Source organism: Podarcis liolepis (genome assembly GCF_965112155.1).
Source record: "Podarcis liolepis genome assembly, chromosome: 5".
NCBI classification, from domain to species: Eukaryota; Metazoa; Chordata; class Lepidosauria; order Squamata; family Lacertidae; genus Podarcis; species Podarcis liolepis.
In genome coordinates this window covers 80074556-80100714 of record NC_139556.1, presented here as the reverse complement: position 1 = coordinate 80100714, position 26159 = coordinate 80074556, and the positions used below count along the sequence as shown (strand labels likewise).

General features: G+C 46.0%; 1 protein-coding gene across 50 annotated transcripts in view; it reads right to left on the bottom strand.

The window, feature by feature from the left end:
* The window catches only part of MBNL1 (muscleblind like splicing regulator 1), a 179068-nt gene that overhangs the window by 25795 nt on the left and 127114 nt on the right, over nucleotides 1–26159 (bottom strand). For 18 of the 50 annotated variants that reach the window (XM_083504357.1, XM_083504350.1, XM_083504330.1 and 15 more), the window contains 4 exons: nucleotides 18819–18989; nucleotides 14543–14635; nucleotides 8059–8166; nucleotides 3101–3301 (listed from right to left, as the gene is read on the bottom strand). In XM_083504357.1, coding sequence (XP_083360483.1) covers nucleotides 3101–3301; nucleotides 8059–8166; nucleotides 14543–14635; nucleotides 18819–18887 — 471 coding nt within the window. In that variant the 5' untranslated portion in view covers nucleotides 18888–18989. The remainder of the gene's footprint in view (nucleotides 1–3100; nucleotides 3302–8058; nucleotides 8167–14542; nucleotides 14636–18818; nucleotides 18990–26159) is intronic. The other 32 variants (XM_083504360.1, XM_083504340.1, XM_083504379.1 and 29 more) reach the window with 2 other exon arrangements.

Sequence of the window (26159 nt, the reverse complement as noted above, 5' to 3'; positions counted from 1 at the left end):
ACTTCCGAGTGTATGGATGGCACGTGTGTCAGTATCTAGAGAGTGGGAGGAGCCAGGGAAGCTCCTCTGCACATATGCTACCCACAGGTTATGAACAACAGAACAGGTCTGTAGACTCTGTGAATCCGTGACTCAGTTCACTCCTGTGAAATGGGAACAATAATGAGATAACTCACAGGGCTGTTGTGAAGGTGGACTGGGCAAAGACTGCCCAGCGTTAATGTGTCTGGGAAGGGGTGGGGGTGCTGAGGGGGCAATCGGATCCAAAAATAAGAGCTGCTGCCTATTTATAGTGGGGAAAGAGTTTTATGACTGTTGAACAGACAGCGCTGATTCATAACCAAAACAACAGTTTTGAAAGGCTGGCTAAAAACAGCGGCAGCAAACTTCCAAAGATGCTGCAAAGACGTTTTGCCCTAGAAGGACAAAAAAAACCCTCACTTAGCTGGTTGGCTGACAGCAGTTTTGTCTTTGGGAGCTGCAAAAATGACAGCGGAGCCAGCAGAGTCCCACTTCGCCACTTAACACACAGCAGAACAGGAGCCCCGCTCTGGAGAGAAAAAAGGCTCTCTGAACTCTGGCAAAACAAACAGCAGCAGATCGAAAATCGCCTAATTGGCCTCGGAAAAAGAAAAGAAAACCACCCTAGCCGTTTCTCTTTCGTTGCAGCTCTTTCCTCCAAAGTCTGATCAATGCACCTGTCCCTCCACAGGCCTGGCTCATACTTTCAGCTCTCCCAGTACCCAATCAGTGCAGCTCGCCAACAGCAAGTCAATTAATTTATTATTTTTTAAAACTGGGGCTGGTGTGGGAAGGGGAGAGATATATGCACAAATGGAAATTAACTGGACTGACCTGGTTCAAAACTGAATGTCTGAAACGACGCCACCTTACAAGAATGGCATTAACCACTTTTCCGTGAGTGGAAAGACTGTCGATGGATTTTACGCTTTTCCTTGCAAGGTAAAATAGCAGCCTATTACGGTTGTAGTATCAAGAAGCATCTTAGGACATCAGAGAACATGGTACTGACTCCATCCTCTGTTATCTCTTTCCAGTGGTATTATTATTTTTTGTCCCTTTCTGTGTGTTTTAAAACCTGTATGTGCCATGTAAATCAGGCCTTTTTTTCTGGATCTTGGGTTCTGCCCCACGCCCAGGCTCCAAATAGTCTAAAAAGGCTGTGCAAAATTTCACAGGGGATTTCAGTGATGCAAGCACATGCCTTGAGTGCAGAACAATCTCTGACATCGCCATCTAAAAGACCTCCACCTGAGACAGAGGACAATTGCTGCGATCCAGAACAGACCATACTAGGCTAGACAGACAAAGAGTCTGACAGGGGATAAGGCTGTTCCCTACATCCACAGTGTTATTATTTTTTATGTATGTTAAAAAGTGATTCTGACAGCCTCCTTTTCTACCCACTTTTGGCAGCAAGCAGAAGGTAATGATCTTACCCCAGAGCACAGGGAGACTTTATAGCTGAAATAGCACAGATTACAGCTAAAGACCCAGACGTCCCATTTCCCCTTGCAACTAGCCAATTTCTCCTCACAATTCACAAGTAATAAGGTGCTACTTTGGAGATCTTCCTTATGGGAATTTTTGAGAAATTGAAAGTTCCTTCATGCAAGCAACTTTAGCAAAATCAGTTTTCTCCCTCTGGCTTTTTTTAAAAATGTACGTTGTACAGTTTTTCTTGCTATAGAAGAATCAACTTTTAGAAGCCAGGAGGAAAAGAAGAAACAAATGGGAACTCTGATGTGAGATGGAAGAATGGGGCACTTCAGCAATCATCTGGGGCTACATAAAATGTGGATGTTGACTGCTTGTGCAGCTACAAACCAGAATCTGAAGCCATGGTTTGAAGTGGTTTTGAAAAACCGTGATTTGAACTGCCTAGGGAGGAGTGTAACCTTTCACCTCCACTGACAAAACCATGGTTTAAGCCAGTTTGCAAACCCTGTTTGCAATATGACAGTGAATAATATCCACCATGGGGCAGAGTTTATAACTCAGAAAGCTAAACTGTGATTTTTTTTGCTGCATTCTGATTTTGTTTGCTATGTAAAGGATGATTTCACTGGGATAAATTAAGCCAACAGACCATGGTCAGCACTAACCATGATTAAGCATTATGCCTGCATCCATTTACGGACAGTTCAGATAGTGCCTAAACCAGCACGAAGAAGGCTTCATTTGTAACTCAGTTTTTTAGCGCAGTACCAAGCTGCAGCACAAGGCTGGCTGAGGGCCCACATTGCCACTGATGTCAGAAGATGCTGAAAACTCTTGTCAGACTCCCTCAGATAAGGAATTGTTGAGGGCAAAGGAGAGTATCTGCTATAGCAGAACAACATTTGTTAGGGATGTAGCAAAACCTGATAAATAAAAAATATGAGACCTCATACAAGATTCTGGCAACAGGCGTAGAATGGAAATGAGAAAGTCTGTGGAAAATATGCTGCCATCCTGGTATGATGGTAATACTACTGATGCTCAGAAACTTTTACTTCCTCTAGAGTGCTCTAGACTGCCGTGAATGGGACTTAGGGAGGGATTATATTCCACCCTTGTCAGCCATGAACTCCTGACAAATATTCCCATTTTACAGATGGGGTACTGAGGGTCAACAACAGTGACTTGGTGAAAATGTGTGAGGGAAGGACTATAAAGCGATTTGCACCCTAAAACGTTTGGAGAGCTTGGTAACAACCCCTCTCCCCAAAAGTGCTAGATTTTCAATTCTGGATAATCATTGTTTGAAAGAGCATTGCTTATTTTGTCAATTGCCAAAGATTAAGGAGGGGTAGTTGGTGCCTTCTCCTGCAGAAGTGCTTCCCCAAACCCACCAGCGAAACAGAATAGCAGCCGGCTGCAAAACAAGCTCATAATATCATTTGCAATTCCCCAAGTTATGCAGACACAGGGCTACATTATTACATCACCGTCTTTGCAAAGGATGTTCCCCAGGGTCACAGAACGACGCCTTTCTCGTGCAAGGCGTTTATGGGGTGTTACCACTGCAAGACTAAACAATGCCGATCTGGGTGGTCGGAAGCTTTGCAAAGGGAAATTGTAATGTGTCGTTTCCTACCTCCAGTCTGTCTGTCCTCATTAGCTTTTGTGCGGCTGCTGCTGCAGCAGCAGGAACTGGCATGCCAGGATTCCCCGCAACCAGCATTGGCCCTGACGGCAGGATCTCTGCTGGGACCAAACCAGGAGAGACAGGCCCCAAGTAGGGGTTAAAGGCTGTTGAAGCATTGGTGGCTAAGCTTGGTGCAACTGAAAACATTGGCTGGAGTGGGGGGGGGGAGAGGAGAAAAAAGAAGTAAATATTAGTCAGACCATCACATCAATAACACTATACATACAAAGCCATATTTGAGACAGCAAGCCTGCACTCTTTATCATTATATTCTAAAGGACTTGCACACATTGGCTTGGACCCAGCAGTCACCTCTATGAAGAGAAAGGCTGCTTCTGCTCATGGAAAGCTTTCGATCCAGTGTTGATCCCACTCACGGAAGTATGTGGAGGCTATTTTTGCTGAATCTCCCCTTCCCCTACAGAGACTCCGCCCCCATTCTGGATGGCTCTTCGGCTATTTTGGGTGGTGGACAAAGGACAAAGCAGTCCATGGCCAATGGACCTGCAGCCTCCAGTGAGTTGAAGTGCAGGATAGCCACAACTCATTGAGTGCCAGTGACCATGACACAGATGCTGCATTGGAGAAATCTGCAATGCACTGACTGGAGGCACTGGAATTGGGTCTGGTCTTTTAAGCCACTGTTTTTAGCCATGACTTTGGTAAAGTCGGGAAGAGGCCGGGAATGGAATGAGCACTGCCGCAAGGCCACATTCTCTTGTTGCTCACAACTTAACAGCACCCGCCTGTGGCACACAAGAGCCCCTATCTGCCGCTTCCCAGTGGTGTTCTGGTGGTGATGGGAACAATGGCATACAACGTGAGTGGTACGGGAATACTCACAGTGGCAACATATCACATCACAGCCCGCCCACCCCTGCTTTTTAAAGGGGTTCCTACCCCCCACTATGATCCCTAGGACAAAAAAAACTGTGAAGAAAGTTGCAGTGCAGACAAGGCCTTGTCCCATACTGTAATTTATTACTCTATTAATGCACCCCTCTTCCTCCTGCTGGAGCCCAAAGCAATGATATTTAAACACAATTATCCTAAAAGTAATTAAAAAATTATCATCGGAACAATAACCTTTTCAGCGCCAAAAGGGCAGGCAACAAAAACTTATCTATTAAAACGAGCAGCTAACATTTTAAGTTGACGCCTAAATGCTGGCAATGTGGGACAACCGTATCTCAGGATATGGGTTACATTGGGGGGGGGGCGTGTATAGCTGACAAACAAGAGCAGGGCACAATCCCTCCTCTCCTGCAGGGAACAGCTTAGAAATGAGTATTCACGTGCAAAATGCTCGCTCCTTCAGGGAAAATGCTATTCCATTCAGAACAGGCTGTTTCCTCAACTCCTGGACCCAGGAAGTGCCTAACCACAGGACCTCCATTTTATCAGAATTCAGACTGAGTTTATTGGCCTCCATCCAGCCTGTCACTCTCTCCAGATACTGGTCCAGCACCTGAACACTCCCTCCTGATTCACATGTCATCTGCATATTGAAGGCACCACACTCCAAATACCACCTCCCAGCAGTTTGATATAGAGATATCAAATATATGACAGGAGTGGGGCATGCAGGCATTTTTTAAAAAAATAAGAAAATGGCCTTGTGAGGCCAAGTAGAGCCTTGTGTGTTTAATTAGGTCCACAGGCTAGATGTTTCCATTTCTGGTCTGGGCCATTACTGTCTATTCTGACTGGCAATAGCTCTCAAAGGCCGAGAGGGAGTAAGATCTTTCCCAGCTCTGCTACTTATTAATTGGAGATGCTGCAAATTGAACTTGAGACCTTCTACATGCATGTGCTTCATCCTTTGCTGTGGCCCCTTAACATCATGCTCTCAATTAGTTCCTTCCTGAATATGCCACCTTCTCCTTAGGTAATCAATACGGCCCACAATTTAGGGCTGAAAAGGAACTATTCCCATCCATCAAAAGTGTATCGTTTTCTAGTGCTTGATAATAATCAGACCGAGGCTTAGGAGAAGTACGTGGGACAGATATGGAGGAGGGAGCTTAATGTGAAAGATGACAAAGCAATGGTGTGATCAAAGGCTAAGTCAGGAATGGGTAGGCCAGCTCAACACCCATCAGTCCCTGCCAGCAGAGCCAATGGCTAGGGTCGATGGCAGCTTCTAGCGCAACACTATTTGTAAGGTTGCAGGTTTTCTCTTCCTGGGTTAAATGAAGAGGTGGAATGTGAACAAAGCCGCTGTTCTGTGACAACCCCCCCCCCCGACCCCTGATCCAGCATGTCTTCTTAATGTTAAACATTATTTTCCCTACGAAATACAACAGCCTCGCTGCCTCAGGTTCTTCCTACTCCCATCAGTGGAATGTTATATGAGCCCTGTTCACATCGCCACATCCAGGGAGTGCAGGAAGAACAGCAACTACCACTGGGAAATTTTAAGAGGTGCCTTAAGGGCAAGGAATAGGCTGATCAGCTAAACTGCTAGCTCACTGGGTCACAGCCAATACATTCAAGAATCAACAGCTATGGTTACTGCTATCGATAGGACATCCACAAATTTAAATTTGGGAAGCAGAACCCAAAATACTTTAAGTTGCAGTATTTTGCTCTTAAAGGGAGTGGGAAAAAGAAACCCTACTGGTTTTTCCTCTATTGTAAGCCAGCAATCTAGGCTACCTAAACCAGCCTCTGCTGGTGTCGCTATTTCTGCCACACTCCCTGGCTTCCTATTAGTGGACCGAGTGGGTGCCACTGTCTGTGATTTGGCCTCTGTCCTCCCATGTGTACCTGCCTGTATACCTACCACTCTCCCTGCAGTGCAGACAAAAGGTGTGGGAAGTAATGGGAGAAGCCAGGGGCTGCATGCATGAAATAAGGCTGAGGGACACATGTAGAAAATACTGTTGGCTACCCAAGCCCAACCACAATGTGTAGTCTGCTGAATAAGCCTTAGAGGAGGAGGAGAAGGAAGAAGAAACATGCTCCTAGCCTTGGCTACATCCTTAGCATCCACCAAAAGCCACTGCTCAAGAATAAATAAAGAAGCATTCCTTGACAGCTACACCGACTCTCCCAAGCCCTCCATCTCTGGCTGTCAGCGAAGCTTCAATGGACTAAAAGGCAAAGTGAGATTTGGAAGCATTTGAGGTTTAGTAATCAAATAAAAAAGTTCAAGCAAGACTTGAAGGTAAAAATGGAAGTTTCCAATGGCCCAGGACAGCATATCAACAGCCTGACTAGCCTGGGCCAACAGCTGAAGGGAAGCAAACACCTTGCAAAACCAGGAACCAGATGAGCTGTCAAAACATGCCTTCTCTATTTCCAGCCAAAGCTTTTGCAAATCTTCCCAGTTAGGAACTGGGAAGTACTGGTGCTTGTTCCATGGGCTGTAGCACCAGGATCTTAGGTTTTCCAAAGTGCGGCTGCCCATACCAGCACATTCAAGAAAGAAATACTTGCACTAGCACAGCATAGCACTGTAAAAAATTAGACCCTAAAAATGAACTCAGTTTGATGGAGTGTGTGTGTGAACAAAAAGGGGAATTCAAGTTGTTTGCATAAGCTGAAAAGCCAGCATTTCCAGTAATGCAGCATATGAAAGAAAACACTTACTGCCCATATTGACAGCACTTCTCTTTCTCTGCACTGAGGAATATTTAATAATAATCTAAACAGCATTTCCCTACGGTACACAGTCAGATGGATAGGGCACGATCAAGAAAGTTAGCGTGCTGCAAGAAACGCAGCGAAGAAATAGGAACTCATTCATTCCGGTTCCAATGTCTGCTGAGTCACTGTGTGCTTAGTGGCCAAATCGCTAGTTAAAATTCATGTCCTTGACTCCCTGGTGATAATGCAATGTCATCTTGCTTCATTTTGCATGGAGGCTGCTCCAGTATAAAGGATATTTTATTTTATTTTAAAAATTGATGTCTTTGTTGTAGCACAACCAGAAAGTCCTCCCTTTCTAAAAGAGATGTGCTGGTGGAGGAGACACGATGCCTAAACATTCTCTTCCTGGGTCCAGAGCAGTGTACATGTTTGATGCTTCTTTACTTAAGCCACCATTCCCAATATTCTTTGCCCAGGATTCTCGGCTTGGAAGCACACACCTGCGAGTTGGGCACTGCAGGAGAATTCCCCAACTCAGCCCAGCAGTGGTCTATGGTAGCAGTCAGTGCAATGCTATAGCTCAGGGGTGGGGGACCCTTTTCAGTCTGGGGGCTTCATTCCTTTCTGGGCAACCTTCTGGGCATTGGATGGGATGGAGGCGTAAGTGGGTTGAGAGAGCAATGGAAAGTTTACCTTTGGACAGTAGGGTAGCTTCAACACATCCCTTTGTACCCTCCATTCAGAGAAGCAAGAAGAAGTTCCGAGGACACATTCCAGTCAGGGGGGAAACAGTCAAGGGGGTGGGGGTACAAGGCAGGGCCAGCCAGTGGTGCAACTGGGAAGGGTGTGTGACCTGGGAAGAGTCCCAAGGACCAGAGAGGAGCTTGGAGGGTCACATTTGGCCCCTGCGGTTCCCTAACTCTACTATACATGCATGCTCAGAAGTAATCTCCATAGAGTTCAATGGGTCTTATTCCCAGGTGTGTATAAGACTGCAGCCTTATAAGACACCCCCCCCCCCCGCCCTTGGATCCATAGTAAACAAAGCAGCAGACCTAGGAGTCAACACAGTATGAGAGTTAGGGTAAGGGGGCAGTCGCTAAACTTGCAAGCTGCAAATTCCTGTCGTCTAAAGACCTGGGGAAATAGAGACATTCATCCTGCAGGATAGTCAGCCCAATCTTGAACACTATCCCAGGATAACAAACTGCACACAAACCCCTAGGGTAACAGTGACTTCTGTTCCCAGATCTGGGACACACCTGTAACCAAAACATACATTTGGGGACACTTTTTTTTTTTTAATTTGTTACCATATATTTGTATTGTGGTAGTGCTGCTGTTGCGACCCATCTTAGATCAGTCTGCGACCCGGTAGTGGGTCCCGACCCATCAGCTGAAGACCATTGGTCTAGGGCTCTCTAAAGTACAGGAAGTAGAAAAATGGACAATTGTGATAACTCACGTAAACAAACGAAGATTTCCTCTAAGGGTTTATAGCGAAACTGGGAGATTTTAAAAAATTGTTGTTGTTGTTGTTGTTGTTGTTTGAGGGGAGTGGGGTGGTGATGTAAAGAACACACCCTAGCCTTGTAAACTAAGTAGCTGGTGCCTATTTGAATCAATATGTTTGCAAGCTAGGTCTTTTCAGAGCTCATCGCCACCTCTTCCCTCCCAGTTAAGTGGCAGTGAAATGGCTGCTGGGAAGCTGGTGTCGTGGCTCTATCCCACTGGGTAAGCTGTTCCTGATGTGCTGACAAGCTTTAAGTGGCTGTGGCAGAAATATTTTAATATGAGAATATGTGGCCCTTATTGATCGGCTTTCTTTCCCAAAGCTTCACTTCCATGTGCACCTGAACTTTGAACTTATCTGTTCGATCTGCCTTATTATCTACCAAGATCCTATAAAAATCAATTCAGGGCCAAACCACATGCGCCATCATCAACATTTAATGTGCATGGTTTTTAATTCTTTAAATCTTAGCTGGGGGGAAGCAGTATTGGGTCCAAAGCATGCGAGGGGCATTCACCCTGTTTAGGGAAGCTTTTAATGTTTAATAGACTATTGTATTTTAATATCCTGTTGGAAGTAGCCCAGAGTGGCTGGGGAAACCCAGCCAGATGGGCGGGGTATAAAAAATAAATTTTTGCTTGCTTCCTGGGGCTAATCCCAGTTTCAGAAATTAGGTGGGAGGACCAGGGCATTGGATGTCCACATCGTATCTTTTCCTCTGCATGCGATGGCCCCAATACTGTTTGCCATCTGCCCAACTGATAGTTAAAGGATATGCACTTTAACTTCTTGCATGTGTTTCATGTAGCTTTGCCCTCAATGCATGCAAACAATCAGTGCTCCATGTGCTACTATGTGGCATTTTAGCTTAGTACGAAGACTATAAACACCATTGCTATTGCAGCTGCTCCTTGTAGTAAGGATATACTCTTGAGTTGTTTTGCAGGAGGTGAAAAACTCTTAGAGCCCATGGATTTTATTATAGTAGGAAAGAACAGCCCCACCCATTCCACAATGAGTCATACTGGAACGCATCGCGGCCTACGTGATTCAGGTTGAGAACATGACCTTTTCAACTTTCTAAAGCTATCTTCAGTGCTGCTGGACTTTAGGGCGCAAAGGTGTGGTCCTTCTCAGTTTACACTCCAGCCGATCTCAGATTCATCGGCTGCCACCTTAGAAAGCTGAGAGTAACCCAGAGCTAAATCAAATGAGCAGGAACCAAGTCCTTAATACATAAATAAATGCTAAAGAAAGAAACTCATGCAATACTCTGTACCCTCTTGAATGCACAAGGTTGGGGCACTCATTTGAAGGCACCTCAACTTCAATATTTCCTTCCATGCAGAAAGCTTAAAGGTAAAGGTAAAGGGACCCCTGACCATTAGGTCCAGTCATGACCGACTCTGGGGTTGCGGCGCTCATCTCGCTTTATTGGCCAAGGGAGCTGGTGTACAGCTTCCAGGTCATGTGGCCAGCATGACTAAGCCGCTTCTGGCGAACCAGAGCAGTGCACGGAAACGCCGTTTACCTTCCCGCTGCAGTGGTACCTATTTATCTACTTGCACTTGACATGCTTTCGAACTGCTAGATTGGCAGGAGCAGGGACCGAGTAACGGGAGGTAACTCCGTTGCGGGGATTTGAACCGCGACCTTCTGATCAGCAAGTCCTAGGCTCTGTGGTTTAACCCACAACGCCACCCGCGTCCGTGTAGAAAGCTTACATGACTGCAAAGTCTACAAGAAACTTTAATTGATGGGGCTGTCTTTCCATGTGGAGGAAAGTATACATGTGGGAGTGCTTTCAAAGGAGGATTCTCTCTATGTGCACTGTGATCATGAGTTCTTTATCTTAAGTCAAAGTGGGGAATGGCAGAATGTTAGATGCATGGTCCCTAGAGAAATGACCCAAGTAGGGGGTCAGGCAGACTACATGTGACCCAACTAAAGCCTACTTGCTTTTAAAAGACATCTGAAGGCAGCCCTGCTTAGAGAAGTTTCTAATGTTTAATACTGTATTGTGTTTCTAATATTCAGTTGGGAGCCGCCCAGGGTGGCTGGGGAAACCTAGCCAGATGGGTGAGATATAAATAAATTATTATTATTATACTAAGTGCTTTTGAAGTCAGAATCAGTGGTGAGCGGTGTCTCTTGGAACTGTAAGGGTGCAAGGTAGGAGGCCAACAGTAGGTGGAGCCAGAGCCAATGAACTCCATCCTCCACTATAAAAAATGGTTTGAATGTGACCTTGATCAGGCTGTAACAGAGGCAAACGGTTCAAGCCCCCTAGGCTGGCCACCTGAATAAAAATCCAGCTACTTAAAAGGCACAGCTAAATAGTTAACATGACCCTCTTACCTTCGTGGGGGATGGATATGGGTATTTTTTTTTAGGGAACTGGTCTTGTAGCTCTTCTATTTGTTTCCCTTTTTGCTGGAATAATCCAAAATCAAAATGTGGAGCCTGCCACTGGACAGGCAAGTAGGCACTACTTCATCTCTCAGAATAGCATCCCGGCCCCTTTGTTTGGTCCCTGTAAACCTACAGCTTTCCTGCGACTAAGGAGGTGGGGTTAAAGAGCCAGACTCCATATTGGCCGAGTATCTCTTTCATGATTATTACAAATGTCAGAAACCCAAGAGGCAGGAAATGCTTCCAGAGACAGCAAGCAAGGCAAAAAAGCGAACAAGAGAAGCAGCTCAAGAGCGCAATATAGAAAACAGACACTTTGCAGAGACTTCTAAGCAGCCTGGAACGGAAGGCGAGCCTTGCTGAATTTCTTTTTTAGTTTCTAGCGAGGTGTGGGGCTGTATGTGCTTCTAGGCACTGAAGCCTCTTTCTCCTGGAACTGTGGTCTGAGGTTCGACTTACTTTATAGACAATGCATTCACACAACTGCACCCACATCCCCCAATGCAGCGCCAAAAATAATTTGATTCCTTTTGTGGAAAAGGAGAGGTGGACGAAAAGCCTTGACAAAAACAGTAATTACTTTTCGGCATCATCAAGGAGGAAGGGCAGAACGGCAAAAAGAAACGTAGGTAACTTATGAAAAACAATCGTACACCAGTCTGTACTTTCTAAGCAGCCCTTGAATAGATAAAAATATTATTTACTGCATGAAGTCAAGCACAAACAATGGGAGATCCAGGGGTGCTGTTTGTATTGTAGGAGTATCTGGGTGCACCATAAGAGGCTGCAGATAACAGGGTCTGGATTATGAAATCTCTCCTACATCTGCACAGTAATAAAATCAAACTGCTGTCGCACAGAGAGCCTTGCTGGAAATACATCAGGAGCAAAATGTAAATTAAGCAGATTTTAATTGCATGCAGCCAACATGATTTGCATATTATTTTCAGTCGTGAGTCAGATACCAAGCTGTACATGGCGGACCTCCTGCATTTCTTCTGCGCCCTTGTACTTAAACTTGAAGCCACCCACAGATGAGAAAAGTAAGGAAAGGGTTTTCACTGTTAAATCGCTTTGGGATGTTGCAATTCATAAATGAAGCAAACAAGCTGGAAATAAATCAACTTTCTTTTTTTGCAACCTTGAAAACATGAGGCTTGCTTTAAAAATGAAACTGAAAGGAGGAGGGGGGATTCACAAGTTCCTAACATGTAACCTTTGCACACGGACAGCAGCTCTGACCGTAGAGGCAAGCGACCTTCCGAAGGAAATGCTAAGGTTTTGGAACGACGAGAGAAAGATGTACCACATAAATAATTGATGCATTCCTCGGGCTATATATATATATATATGGCACAAACTGTCTCGGCACATGACTTAAGATGTTAGGAGACGCATCGCTGCCCCTGCTCCACGTCGCTTTTGCCACTCACCCAGCCCTGCCAACGGCGAGGAAAATCACGCCTCAGCACGGTGTCCTGCCCTGCTTTGCGCCTCATTATCAAGGCTGGCATTGCCGCCCGTCTGGTGGGCTCCCTGACTTTGTTTCTGTGCCTCTTGCCCACACACTCCTCTGGCAAAGGGAAGGAACAGCAGCCACCACAGCCGGCTGCAGCTCAGTGGTCCCAGGTTCAATCCGCAGCATGGGAAAGGATGAAATCTGGGAGAGCTGCTGCCAGTCAGTGTACACGAGCTAGGGGGACGAATGGCCTCTGACTTGGTATAATGCAGGATCCTACGTTCCCCTTTCCCTCTGGGTGGCAGTGAGGACCGGAGGTGAGAGGGAAAGCGATTAGGCAGAAGGGAGGTGCAGGGAGGAGGACCGCGGTTCTTATCTGCACAGAGAAGGCAAGGAGGGAAAACGGGGCTCTCTCTAGCCACCCTGTGGGCTGCAGAGCACCCATATGCAGCAGTAGCCTGCTCTGCTCACCTGCTTGTGCTCCCCAAGTATGGTAAAGGTAAAGGTAAAGGGACCCCTGACCATTAGGTCCAGTCGTGGCCGACTCTGGGGTTGCGGCGCTCATCTCGCTTTATTGGCTGAGGGAGCCAGCGTACAGCTTCCAGGTCAGCGCCGTTTACCTTCCCGCCGGAGCGGTACCTATTTATCTACTTGCACTTTGACGTGCTTTCAAACTGCTAGGTTGGCAGGAGCAGGGACCGAGCAACGGAAGCTCACCCCGTCGCGGGGATTCGAACCGCTGACCTTCTGATCGGCAAGTCCTAGGCTCTGTGGTTTAACCCACAGCGCGTAGGACCCTGAATTTAGGTGTGTCTGCAGCGGGACCAACACACAGCATAAGATGACCACAAAGGGATGCATAGCAACCCCCTGGCACTCTGCCATTGGTCATTCTCCTAATGGAAAGATCCAGAAACCAAACTGGGGGGCTGCCGTGCATCCCTTTGTGGTCATCATACTAAAAGTCCTATCACTTGCTTTGGGAGCCAGTGTGGTGTAGTGGTTAGGCTGCCGGGCTAGGACCCGGGAGATCAGGGTTCAAATCCCTACTTGGCCCTGAAGCTGGCTGGGTGACCTTGGGCCAGGCATTGTCTCTCGGCCTAATCTGCTTCACAGAGTTGTTGTGGGGATGAAATGAGGTAGGGGGCAGAGAACCACGTCTGCCACCTTGAGCTCCTTGGAGGAAAAGGTTGGGATATATATAAAAACAACTGGCTCGCTAAATAAAATGCAACGCTGTAGCTAAAAAGGAGGGAGGTATACCAGCCATCTGGGCACCTGCTGGGGGGCAAAGCCGTTGCAAAAACAGGTCCAGGTGCTCTCCGCGGCACCGAAGGAGAGGTGACTTGCCCCCATCCCTGCCCAGGGCATGTGAGGCAGTGGTTAACACCCAGCCAGCCAGCACAGGACACCTGGAGCTTTCCACCTGCCCACCTCCAATCCTCAAGATTTCCGGGAGAAGCCTTTGTGTTTGCTGCCTCCCCTCCATTCATCTCTGTTGAGACAGAAATCGTTCCGCTCCATCAAATCTCATAAGTGAAAAGCAGCAACTGACATGTCGCGGTAGCTGCGTTGGGCTCTGAGGCCCCGACTGCCGTCTTGCTGCTTTCACGCCAGGGCGCGGAGTCCCGACTGAATGCAGCTGAAGCTTTGCAGTCTAACACAGATGCAGGGAGACTGGTGTTAAAACATCACCCCCTTGCTGAAACAGGGACTTTGCGAACAGAAAGCCAGCTTCCCTCTCAACAGCCCTGTTAATGCAGCAAGTGGGGGGAATTTAAACCAGCCTCTCTCTGCATCTAAGACTTTGCCTTCTGTCCATTTTCAGTGCTTTTGCCACCTAAAGGCCATACCTCCTTTCTCCCACTGATAGATTTTAAATAAATGTTCAGGGCTTGGCCTTTAAGGACTTTGCTTCCCAAATTCTGTCATTATCTTTCCCTGTATTCTGCATTTGTGTTTCAAGGTGCTGTCTAATTTCCTCCTCTCGGTTGGCATTGTACTGTTGTTGTTTTTTACTCTGCTGTTCAACCACGTTGGCATCTGCTAAGGCTCAATCTGACTCTCCAGACTCTGCCCTTTCTCTTCATTCTGGGGTATTCATTCTTCTGAAATTTTCGCATGTTGAACTTTCTAAGCAATTTTCATATAGATTGAATTTCAGGAACACCGCTTTGTAACCAGATCCTGGGCAACTCTGAGCATTATATCAAAGGTGACCCCCCCACCCCCCTTATTGTTGGCTTTGCAACGAACTGTTCTAAGACAAATCAATCATCATAGCTAAAAATGCTGGGTCTTCGTCACGATATCAACGCATATTAAACCCGTCAATATGAGCAACTAACATTCTAATTGGCAAGAAAACCCTCACAAAGCAGAAAGAAAACCCAAAATCATAATATTTTCTCACCTTTAGTGTTTGGTATTGATAAATGGAATCAGTGTCGATGAAATATGGAGATCCCTCCCCCCCTCTTTTTTGGAATGTCTGAGGCATATGGTTCTATGAAAAAATAATAACAGTATCGAGTTAACTAATTAAAACAATTAAACTAAGTCATCAACAGCCATATTCGGTAAAATAGTAAAGATAAATGACTGACACTTTAGATCTAAAAAGTGACGGAAAGTTATAACTGTGCAATAAAACAATAGTACCATTCCTTGAACGCAGGTATAAATCAAAGGTTACTTAAAATGCTCCGATGACAAGGAAAATATTGTGCAGACCTTTTTATTTGGATTAGCAGTTATGCACGTCAATACAAACCATGGGAACAGAGAAAAAGAACTGTGGGAGGGTAGGACTCAGCCCTGCTTTCTATAGTTTGCTAATCTTTTCTCTGTACTTTAAAAGCGCCCTGGTTGCTTTTTCATGACTGCCTAGATCTGACGTTTCATAGTCAAGTGACGTCAGCCACTGAAAAGTGTGTATTTGCTTACACACACTTGCACCTTGCAAGCAGCTTGCATGCGATTTCGCGGTCACTTCCAGATGACCTGTTTGCTGAGCATTTGCTCTGATTTGTTTGCAGGGAGGGTTATAAGTAAGCAATGGTTTTCACCACTTTCCTGATTTCAAAAAGTCAGGTTTCTTTTGTTTGTTTTTTGATAAGTGGGTTTGTAGCGCTAGAACACCAAATCCACTTTAATTGCACAAATCCACTGTAATTGCCATTAGGCTCTTGAATCGCTCTTGCAAAACAGCAGCAGCTTGGAAGTGGCCTTCGCCTGCTCCCCGGCACCCCCCCTTTTTTAAAAAAAAAAATTTGCATTTTGCAGCAATTTGCATTATCCAGGGAAGGGCAGTCTGCGATCCTCCAGATGTCCAGCGGAAGTAGATCCCAAATGTTGTGGCAAAACTCCACAATGGAAGCTGGACTCCAACAACACCTGGAGGAGTACAGATCGTCCTCCCCTGGAATAATCTACGATCAATGCTTTATGCCTGTAAGAATTTTAGCAGAAATGTAAGGCAAAGTTATGCAGGAGCTTTGGACAAGGAATCATTACCAAGTTTTAAAATACTGTTGTGCATTTTGCTTGGATTTTTTTGTAAACCACCCTGGGGTGGTTGTTGTTTGCAACCAAGCAATATATATATTTTATGAAATAAAATTACAATGGTACCTTGAGTTACAAACGCTTCAGGTTACAAACTCTGCTAACCTGGAAGAGTTACCTCGAGTTGAGAACTTTCCCCCAGGATGAGAACAGATTTCGTGTGCTGGCAGCGCAGCGGCAGCAAGAGGCCCCATTAGCGAAAGCACGCCTCTAGTTAAGAACGGTTTCAGGTTAAGAACGGACCTCCAGAACGGATTAAGTTTGTAACTAGAGGTACCACTGTAATACTGCAAGGTAACATCCATCCACCCAGCAGTAGTTTTATGCTCAGTATCCAATGATACTTTTAAACTTCAAAATAATGCTATGGTTGTCATTAGGGCAACTTTGGTAGTGATTCTACATTAAGCAGTTTTATATATGACAACATGTCCTATCCAGATTTCCAGATTTCTTTATATGATGGGCTGAGGAGGCTTTTCAATCCTGTTCTCTGAAGTTGTTGTTTTTTAAATATTTTATTAAGGATTTTCTTGTTTTACAGAAGTAAGTGTAATGCCTCATATTTTTTTTCCATGTAACATTTTTACAAATCCGTTTCATTTGTTGAGGCATTAGGGGGAGAAGAAAAAAGAAAAAGAAAAAAGAAAGGGGGTGGAGAGAGGGAAGATGGATAGGGGTGGGGTCGGGTGGCGGTGTTTCTATTATGTTTAATGTATGTAGAGTTTGGTGTCAGCGTTTGTGTTGTTCACTTGTGTTCCTTTGGTGGTGAGAGAGGTTGGGGTTGGCCTAGCAATGTAAACAATACGGAGGTGGACTTGTGGGCTGAGCAGCAGAGCACATTTGGGCTGCTCCAGTGACAACCCCCCACATCTCCTCTCTTGGGTAGGAGGGCTAGGAGAAACCACTTCCCAAGACCTTGGAGAGAGCCTGCCAGTCAAAACAGGGCAGTTTTGGACCAGGTGGACCAAAGATCTACTTCTGCATAAGGTAACTTTGTACATTCAAATTTTGCGGTGTGTGGGAATCTCACTACAGAAACACCACGATGAGATGATCTCCAGTCAATTACAACCTTTAGTTAACTAAACACTCTCTTTACAGGCAACACTATTTTTAGGCTGTGCACATGTTGGCAAAATTTGGCAAAACCAAACATGATCCATTTTATTATCAATCAGATTGTGCTGCAGTCACAGTGCAGATTTCTGTCAGGTTCCCTTTATTATCACTTTAAGGAAAACATTATTCAATTTACTGGTCCTGCCCCAGCTAATTTGTTGATCCTGCAGTTATTATTATTATTATTATTATTATTATTATTATTATTATTAAACACAGAGGACTAAAACCAGGCTTTCAAATTTGTCTCTTATGTTGACTGCACTGCTGCCTGCTTGTGAGCATTCAGTGCTGGAAAACATGAAGCATTTATCGCTTGGCCCACAAATCAGATAAATTGAGGGTACTTAAACTGAAACTGGTTTGTGGGTGAGAGCTCCAGATAGTTATTTTCTACCCTTTTTCCCCCAATGCCTGGTAGCTCAATCTCATACATGTTTATTCAGAAGTAAATTGCACTGTGCACAGCGGTAAATGTGCAGAGCACTGCAGGCTTCCTAAAGCTCAGTGGGCTTGAAAGCATTTTCAAGGTGGAGCTGTTAAAACTTACGATCTCTAAGTCACACCAGCCAACCAAAGAGAAGATTATGAGCTGACATCAGCGTATGGGACTGAAATGAAACAGGAAATTGGGGACTCACCCTCCCCAAATACCCTCTTCCCAAAGGAAGAGGTAGCGCTATGGATTAGAACCTGTCACTTGAGAAGTCGCCCCTTGACAAGCATCAGGGCTGCAAATTGCAATACTGACCCTCCAACTGTGGCCTCTGCCCTTGTTAATTGATGTTCAAAGCCCAAGATGTACAATATGGCACTATGGTGGTTAGATGGTAGGTATGCTCTCTACCTCTTCTTCTGCCTGGGCAAGTGCTGTAGCTCAGTGTCAGATCATCTACTTTCAATGCAGAAGGTCCCAGGTTCAATCTTTTGGCATCTCCTGGACAGCCACTGCCAATTAGTGTAGACAACACTAAGCGACATGGGCCAGTGGTCTGACTCAGTAGGAGGCAGCTTCTCATGTGGATCCTGGCCTCGGTCATGTATACCTGAAGGAGCGTCTCCACTCTCATCGTTCTGCCCGGACACTGAGATCCAGCGCCGAAGGCCTTCTGGTGGTTCCCTCATTGCAAGAAGCGAAGTTACAGGGAACCAGGCAGAGGGCCTTCTCGGCAGTGGCGCCCACCCTGTGGAGCACCCTCCCATCAGATGTCAAGGAAATAAACAACTGACATTTAGAAGACATCTGAAGGCAGCTCTGTTTAGGGAAGTTCTTAATAACTGATGTTTTAATGTATTTTTAACCTTCTGTTGGAAGCCGCCCAGAGTGGCCGGGGAGACCCAGCCAGATGGGCGGGGTAGAAATAATGTTAAAATTATTGTTATTATTATGTTCCTGTGCTTGCAGAGCAAGACAGCACAGCATCCCACCATGAGAAAAATCAGTGGCGGAGTTATAGAGGTTTAGGATCTTCTCAAAAGATGCTGTATTTCAGGTGTGTGGGAAATTAGTTCCTCTGTTCCCTCTGTGCAAACCACCGGGAGGGTTATCTTGAGTAACTGAGGTTGAACCTGCTTGGAGCTACATCTGTTTGACGTTCAGGGGCTCAGTTTTGATGAACCCATAGAGCTACGTGCCAGAAACACATCACACCATGCGGGCAGGGCCCACAGGTGCAGAAGGTGGGGAAGGTAGGTCTTTGAGCTCACCCAGTTAACTCTCCAGATATTGTGGACACCAGCTCCCACCATCACTGATCATTGGCCATGCTGGCTGGGGATGATGGAAGCTGTCATTCGTAGTATCTGGATGAGACCAGCTTGGCTAGCCTGGCTCTCCATATTGCAGATGCACCACCCTGAAGTCTGGGTGAGCGATTGCGTCTATCAGCTAATTTAACCTATACTTAGTGCACACGACTGTTTCTGTAACTGGCAGAGTAAGACTAGAGCACAGACAGTGCACTGGGACACAAGAGAAGAACGGTCCAAACGATGCTCACCACTGGTTGTAACGGGGCACCAGGCATCATGGCATTGGCTAGTTGCATCTGCTGGGCCAGCATGGCCATGTTCTTCTGCTGAATCAGGTTATTGCGTCCATTGATCTCCAACTGTGTTTTTAAGTGTGGCGGTGGGTGAAGGTATTTGCAATTCTCCCTTGAGCATCGTCCCTGGAACACAGCAAAAGAGAAGAAGACTAATTAGGTTTGTCTGCTATTGATTAATACATTTAATTATTCCAGGTGAGCTATTCTGAGGCACAAAAACAGTTGGAGGAACCTGGGGCCCTTCAGACGTTCTTGAACTCCAACCCACGTCAAGCTCAGCCAGCATGGCAAGTGGTCGGAGATGATTTAGGCAGCAGTCCGATGACCTAGGAAGGGTCAGAGGTTCCTCACCTCTGCCTCAAAGTGCTGCTTTCCAGCACACTTTTTTAAAATAAATAAAAGAGCAGCCATATACCACAACTAACTGAGCACAGTTCCCAGATGTCAACATCACCATGGAAAACAACCTAACATTGGCGTACAACCAGCAATTGTATTTGCTATAAGTACCGCCACCATCTGGGAGAAAGAGGGCAGATCGTGTCAGATGTCCAGTTGAATCATTTTCTACTAGATGATATGAATCTGTTTAAAAAGAAGGAGAAGATCACCACGTTCCTATTATGATTTAAGGCTGCACCACTGTGGTGCATCCTGAAGAAGCCTAGGACATTCCAAACAAACAGTATGTGCCTCTACCACTCAGCCAAAGCCCTTCTTAAATAAATGGGTACATTTGTACAGACGTAGTAAAATTTTGATTTGGTATCCTGCCTCTCAAAGCTACTTCCTAATAATGCTGGTGACAAGACTTCATGGAAAGGTAAGGGAGAAAACATATTCTGAAGCACACTGAGGTAATGTCAAATTTAAAGGTAAAGGTAAAGGGACCCCTGACCATTAGGTCCAGTCGTGACCGACTCTGGGGTTGCGGCACTCATCTCGCTTTATTGGCCGAGGGAGCTGGCGTACAGCTTCCGGGTCATGTGGCCAGCATGACTAAGCCACTTGTGGCGAACCAGAGCAGCACATGGAAACGCCATTTACCTTCCCATCGGAGCGCTACCTATATATCTACTTGCACTTTGATGTGTTTTCGAACTGCTAGGTTGGCGGGAGCAGGGACCAAGCAATGGGAGCTCACCCCATCGCGGGGATTTGAACCGCTGACCTTCTGATCGGCAATTCCTAGGCTCTGTGGTTTAACCCACAGCACCACCCACATCCCAATAAATTTGGATTCCGTCTAAGTAAGGCATGGCCAAACATGGCCCTTCAGATGTTGTAGGACTACAATTCCCATCATCCCTGACCACCGGTCCTGTTAGCTACGGATGATGGGAGTTGTAGTCCCAAAACAGCTGGAAGGCCAAGTTTGGCCATGCCTGTTCTAAGTCCTAGGCAATACCTTTGCCTTTTAACAGATTAGCTCAATACACAACAAGGCCTCAGCATGCACAACTAGGAGAAGGACAACAGCCCAAATTTTTGAGTGGCACATAGCACTGTGTGTTGTTCGTGCGCAGATTTTGTCTGAATTAAAAGGAAGCCACTTCCGGCTTGCCCAGGAGGTGGGGTTGTGGGCTTCACACCCACCCCACGTGAGCGGGGGCTGGTCACAGCCCCCGCGAGAGCAGGGGAATCCTGGCCGGGCCTGCCACCCCCAGCCAGCCAATCAGCTGGCTGGGGGGCGTGGCCTGTCCTATTTAGGGCCAGCGCAGAGGGGGCTCACCCTCTTTTCGCCGGCTAGCCCTCACTTTTTTCCCACCCTCCCTCCCTTTAAGTGGGCTTTAGGTAGGTCTTTGACTTTGCTATGGACTTCGGTCTGTCGCCGCAAGGGGCATGGTAGGAATTTTTCCCAATTGGCAATTTCTAGCCTTTTGGTTTTTCGCCTACCTCATAGCAACTCATCACAACTTCTCGGCATTGGCGGTAGGCATTGGTAAGAAGGGGTTAAGAGGATGTGTGGGGGGGGAGGAATGCCATCACCTCCCCTCAGTGAGCGAAGGGTGGTCCGTTAAAGGACTCCGGGGGCGTGGTCCTGTCCGAAGCCTATGGAGGTGAGGGCCAAAGGCACGCCCCAGAGCGGTGACCCGGGGGAGCTCCTAGGCGACGTGCCTCGGTAGGAGACTCCCCCGATATAGTGTTAACCCTTCCCCGTGTCTCCAGCAAATGGGCTGGAGCCGGATAGTCGATAGGACCAATGCCTAAGCCAATGCCTCTCATTCCTGAATTCAATAAAGTTGTGGCCTAATTCGCCCAATTAACCTTATATTATGGTGTCTCGTGTCTTTATTTATCCTGGTGGGGGGCGGGAACTCGCCACGCAACTAGGAGAAGGACAACAGCCCAAATTTTTGAGTGGCACATAGCACTGTGTGTTGTTCGTGCGCAGATTTTGTCTGAATTAAAAGGACGGTGCCCAGGGCACTGCAGAGAATGATGAAACCTTGAGTAATATTAGCAGCAGCAATTAGCCACTGACTCTCTTGAGTTTAAACATGACACAGCCAAAGAAAATCCCCTACGCACAAGCACAAGTTTCAGGTTTAAATTTAACTGCTCTTCTGGGTAATGCCTTTCTTTCGTTAACGAAATAAAGTATTCTTCTCTTTCAGCTAAGAACAACGCCTTAGAACAGAATGTCCAAGTCCCACCTCCAATTCCGAAAACCTTTCAGAAATAAATAAATAAATAGAGCAACATATGACCGATAAAAAGGAATTGTATACAGAACCTTCCGTCGAATTTAATGGTCAGTGTCATACCTTCCATTTATTGCAACAAGATCATCTCTGTACTAGATCTTCTTGCAGATAAGTAACTCTATATGTCACTGATCCTATTCTCTATGACCTTTCTAAGGATACAGCAGAGCAGAACGGCTTGTATGGCCCAATCCTGCACAAAGAATTATTGAACCTCATGGGGCTTGCTTCCCCAGTGGGCTGCACAAACCCCATTCTTAATTTTACAAACCCTGCAGTATTCAGCAAGACTCAGTCCCAGATAAGAATTCACGTCAGTGTAGTCTAAAGCAGATGTCATGTCACAATTGTCAATAATTTTCTGGAAACCACACGCTAGATACCGCCCAATGCAAAATGAAGAGAAACGCCCCCACTCCTGAAGGCCGCTATGCTTCTATGGGCTGAGGCCTGACTGACCCATACTGAACCCAGGATGGGGGGTGGGGTTGTCACATCAAAATGGGTGTGGCCAGAGTGCAAAAGTGGGCGTGGACAATCACCTTTTTTAAAAAGCATATATTTGGTCCTTCGCTGCCCAAACTGTGAAGGGGGGTCACAGAGACATTTGAGCATCACAGAATCATAACGGGGGGTCTGAGACAATGATCAGTATGTACATGTATGGACATATATAAGTGTGTGCACATGTGGTGGGTGAAATTCAGCATCATACTCTTCCCATCGTTCTGCCAGTGGAAGCATCCCGGCTTTCCAGGTAGAATGATAACCTACACACTGTTGTGGGGGTTCTTCCAATACCACTCCTGAGCCAATTTAAGTGGGCAGGGTTTTGGGGGGGGGTTGAGGGGAGGCAGCCCCACTGGACAAATGAAAGTTCTGTGCCCAGGGCTTCCATGAAGGGGGCTGGTTAAGTGGCCCTCACTCCATAGTTTCAAAAGAATTTAAACAGATAAATTCTGTGGGGCCTTGGCGGGAACGCAAAACCCTTTGCCATTCAAGCAGAAGAGTGGGCTGGGATGAGTCAGTAAAAGGAGAGAGGGAGAGAAAATGTGCAGGGGGGAAATATTGATTATGTGTGATGTAACATCGCCTATTCCATACTGGCACCACCACAGTTCTGCCCCTGTCTGCCCCATGGTCTCCCTCATTTCTACGGCAGGCACAGACGAGGCCACTGCAGATTGGCTGAGCTCAGGTTCCTATTTGACTTGTGGGGATTGACTGAGCTGAATGAGCACATCTGGTCCCTGAAACAAGCCCCCTTCAGACGCACTCTCATCTTGAAAAACAGCAATTAGTCAACAAAATTAATGTTTCCAATGATCACGGTTAAATGTATAACGGTAGAGTCTATTCTCCCAGGGACACGCGAAAAACAAAGATATAAAGAGGCACAAATTTCTTCTTGGCAGAACAAATGGCTTAATCTGAAAGGTTCCAATTCCCTTCTTTTCCGTAGTAATCAATCCAAAAAGCAGCCGTGGCAGTGAAAAACAGAACCTTAATTTAAGCAAAGGGCTGCTTGCATCAAGCTTTGCTTTGCTCTCCCCACCGCCTTTTCTTAAAAAGAACAAATTAATGCAGTACAACATGCCCTTATGTTGTACTTTTGCACAGAAAGCTACAAAGCTTCTCCTAGTTATAGGTCTGCCAGTGATCCAACCCAAAGCTCTCTTGTGTCAGTGTATATGATTTATTTCAACCCATCTGCCTCTGCTCTCAGCAGCCAAGCACACATGACTCTCATTTCTGCAGCTAGCCAGTTGGCATTTGCATAACACAGTATGTTTGATGACGGGATTTTACATAATTCTCGAGATCTTGTTGGGGGTTAAGCAGCAGCAGTAGAACAGTCAATCAAACCGACTGACTATGCCGATATGCCTTTCAAAACACATTCTCACCATTACATTGGAAACCCCAGTCTGGATCAAGCCAAGGCCGTGAAATGTGTTAAATATGGAGGAGGTTTATCTAACATCATAGAAGAAATACAGAATGGCCACAGCATATTGAGGCAGAGAATGCGGGAAGTCAATAGACACCACACTTTTTTTAAAAAAGCAGACTTTCTGTTTAGGGTTGAATGCAGGTGGCGCAGGCGGCACTGTGGGTTAAACCACAGAGCCTAGGACTTGCCAATCAGAAGGTCGGCGGATCGGATCCCCGTGACGGGGTGAGCTCCCATTGTCTGGTCCCTGCTCCTGCCAACCTAGAAGTTCGAAAGCATGTCGAAGTGCAAGTAGATAAATAGGTACTACTCCGGCGGGAAGGTAAATGGCATTTCCATGCGCTGCTCTGGTTCACCAGAAGCGGCTTAGTCATGCTGGCCACATGACCCGGAAGCTGTACATCGGCTCCCTCAGCCAATAAAGCGAGATGAGCGCCACAATCCCAGAGTCGGTCACGACTGGACCTAATGGTCAGGGATCCATTTACCTTTACCTTTTATGCAGCGTGGGGGGGGTGTACTAGACGTTGAGCTAAACAGGCTTAGTGTGTGCAAAATGGAAAACCTGAATTAACAGGTGAATGAAGCAATTAACTTTTTATCAACAGGATTTACTGTAGAGTTCTACAGATAGTCATTTCTCTACTTTGGGAACCATAAGAAGAACCTGCTGAAGGACCTTCTGATCAGCAAGCCCAAGAGACTCGATAACAGTGAGTCAGATAAACAAGGCCAAAGGAACTTAAGAACATAAGAGTCCTGGATTAGACCAAAGACCCATCAAGTCTAGTATCCTAGATCAAAGAGGAGCTGTAGCTCCTTGGTAGAGCATCTGCTTTGCATACGAACAGTCCCTGGCATTTAGACTCCAGTTTGAAACCTTGGAGACCCTACGGCTAGTCAATGTAGGCATACTAACCTAGGTTGGCCAGTGTTCTGGTTCAATATAAGGCAGTTTCCTATGTTCCTAACCTGTTCTTCACAGTGGCTGACCAGATGTCTGAAAAGTCCCCACACAGGATATAAGTGCAATAGCCCTCTCCCAATATGGTTCACCAACAGCTGATCCTGAAAGTATTCATAGAATTGTAGAATTGGAAGAGATCTCAAGGGTAATCTAATCCAACCCTCTGAAATACAGGAATCTCAACTAAAGCATCCATGACAGATGACCACCTAATATCTGCTTCAAAACCTCCAGGGAAGAAACAGCCCGCCACCTTCTGAGAGAGTCCATTCCACTGCTGGACAGCTCTTGCCACCAGAAAGTTCTTCCACAGCCATAAAGACTAAGAGCCCTCCATGAATTTCTTCACATGTGTGAATTCACTGGGCGGCAAAAGAGCACCGTAGAAGCAGCAGGGACAGGAGGGGAATGATGGAGGATCAGAGAGAGGTTTGCAGGAGGCATCTGAGAAGGACCCCAAGTTATCACACAACCAATCACACCAGCACCGGAGAGTTTATATATCACCAGGGCCATTATGCAACCCTGAAATCTATATTTAATGTAAATGACCCTAAGAGACCAAACACAATTTTCTTGCCAGGTCAACTCACACATGCACACTTTTAAACCTAATGCATTTTCATGCATTCGTACTAACAATTACTCATGACGGTTTGTTGTCAGTGTGCGCGTACGTGTTTAAGCCCATTTTCCATCCCCCATGTGTACCGTTAGCCTATTTAAATCAATGCAGATCTCTGGCAGAGAATGCATCTCCTCTAGAATTCATTCTCTTTGGCACAAAATCTATGCGATTCCTGCAGTGTCCCTCCAGTGGCAATAAAAAAAATGGCCTAATTAGCTAAATATATCATCTAAATAAGACAGGAACAAATATACAAGTTGATTCCAGGGAGATAGGATACAGTCTGGACCGGTAAGCTAAAATAATCTCCTTTCAGCATGAAACTCATTAGAGAAGTTGGTTGGATGAAAGATAGTCCACACCTGGCGATGATGCTGGATTCTCTGTTTCTATAAGATACAACAGCCCTATCAGGGCACTGCACTCATGGTTGGCACCAAGACGCAAGCCAGAAGTGATACCATGATGAGTAGCCCCTCCTTCTGGCATCCACATCTGTAATGGAGTGAGGGGGGCTAGCCTGCACACATATAGAGTTCCATGCAGTTATGGAGCTCTGAATGCTCAGAGTTACAGAACCAAGTGGAAACTTTTATGTGCAACCGCAGAGGATCAGTGCACTGCTTGATAGCAAAGCTGGTTAGAGAGCAGTGTTGACAGTGCCAAGTTGCAAGTTTGATCCCCATATGGGACAGCTGCATTTTCCTGCACTGCAGGGGGTTGGACTAGATGATTCAAAGCATTCCATGATCACTGCAGATGGTGACAGCAGTCACGAAATTAAAAGACGCCTGCTTCTTGGGAGAAAAGTGATGACAAACCTAGACAGCATCTTAAAAAGCAGAGACATCACCTTGCCAACAAAGGTCCATATAGTTAAAGCTATGGTTTCCCCAGTAGCGATGTATGGAAGTGAGAGCTGGACCATAAAGAAGGCTGATCGCCAAAGAATTGATGCCTTGGAATTATGGTGCTGGAGGAGATTCTTGAGAGTCCCATGGCCTACAAGAAGATTAAACCTATCCATTCTTAAGGA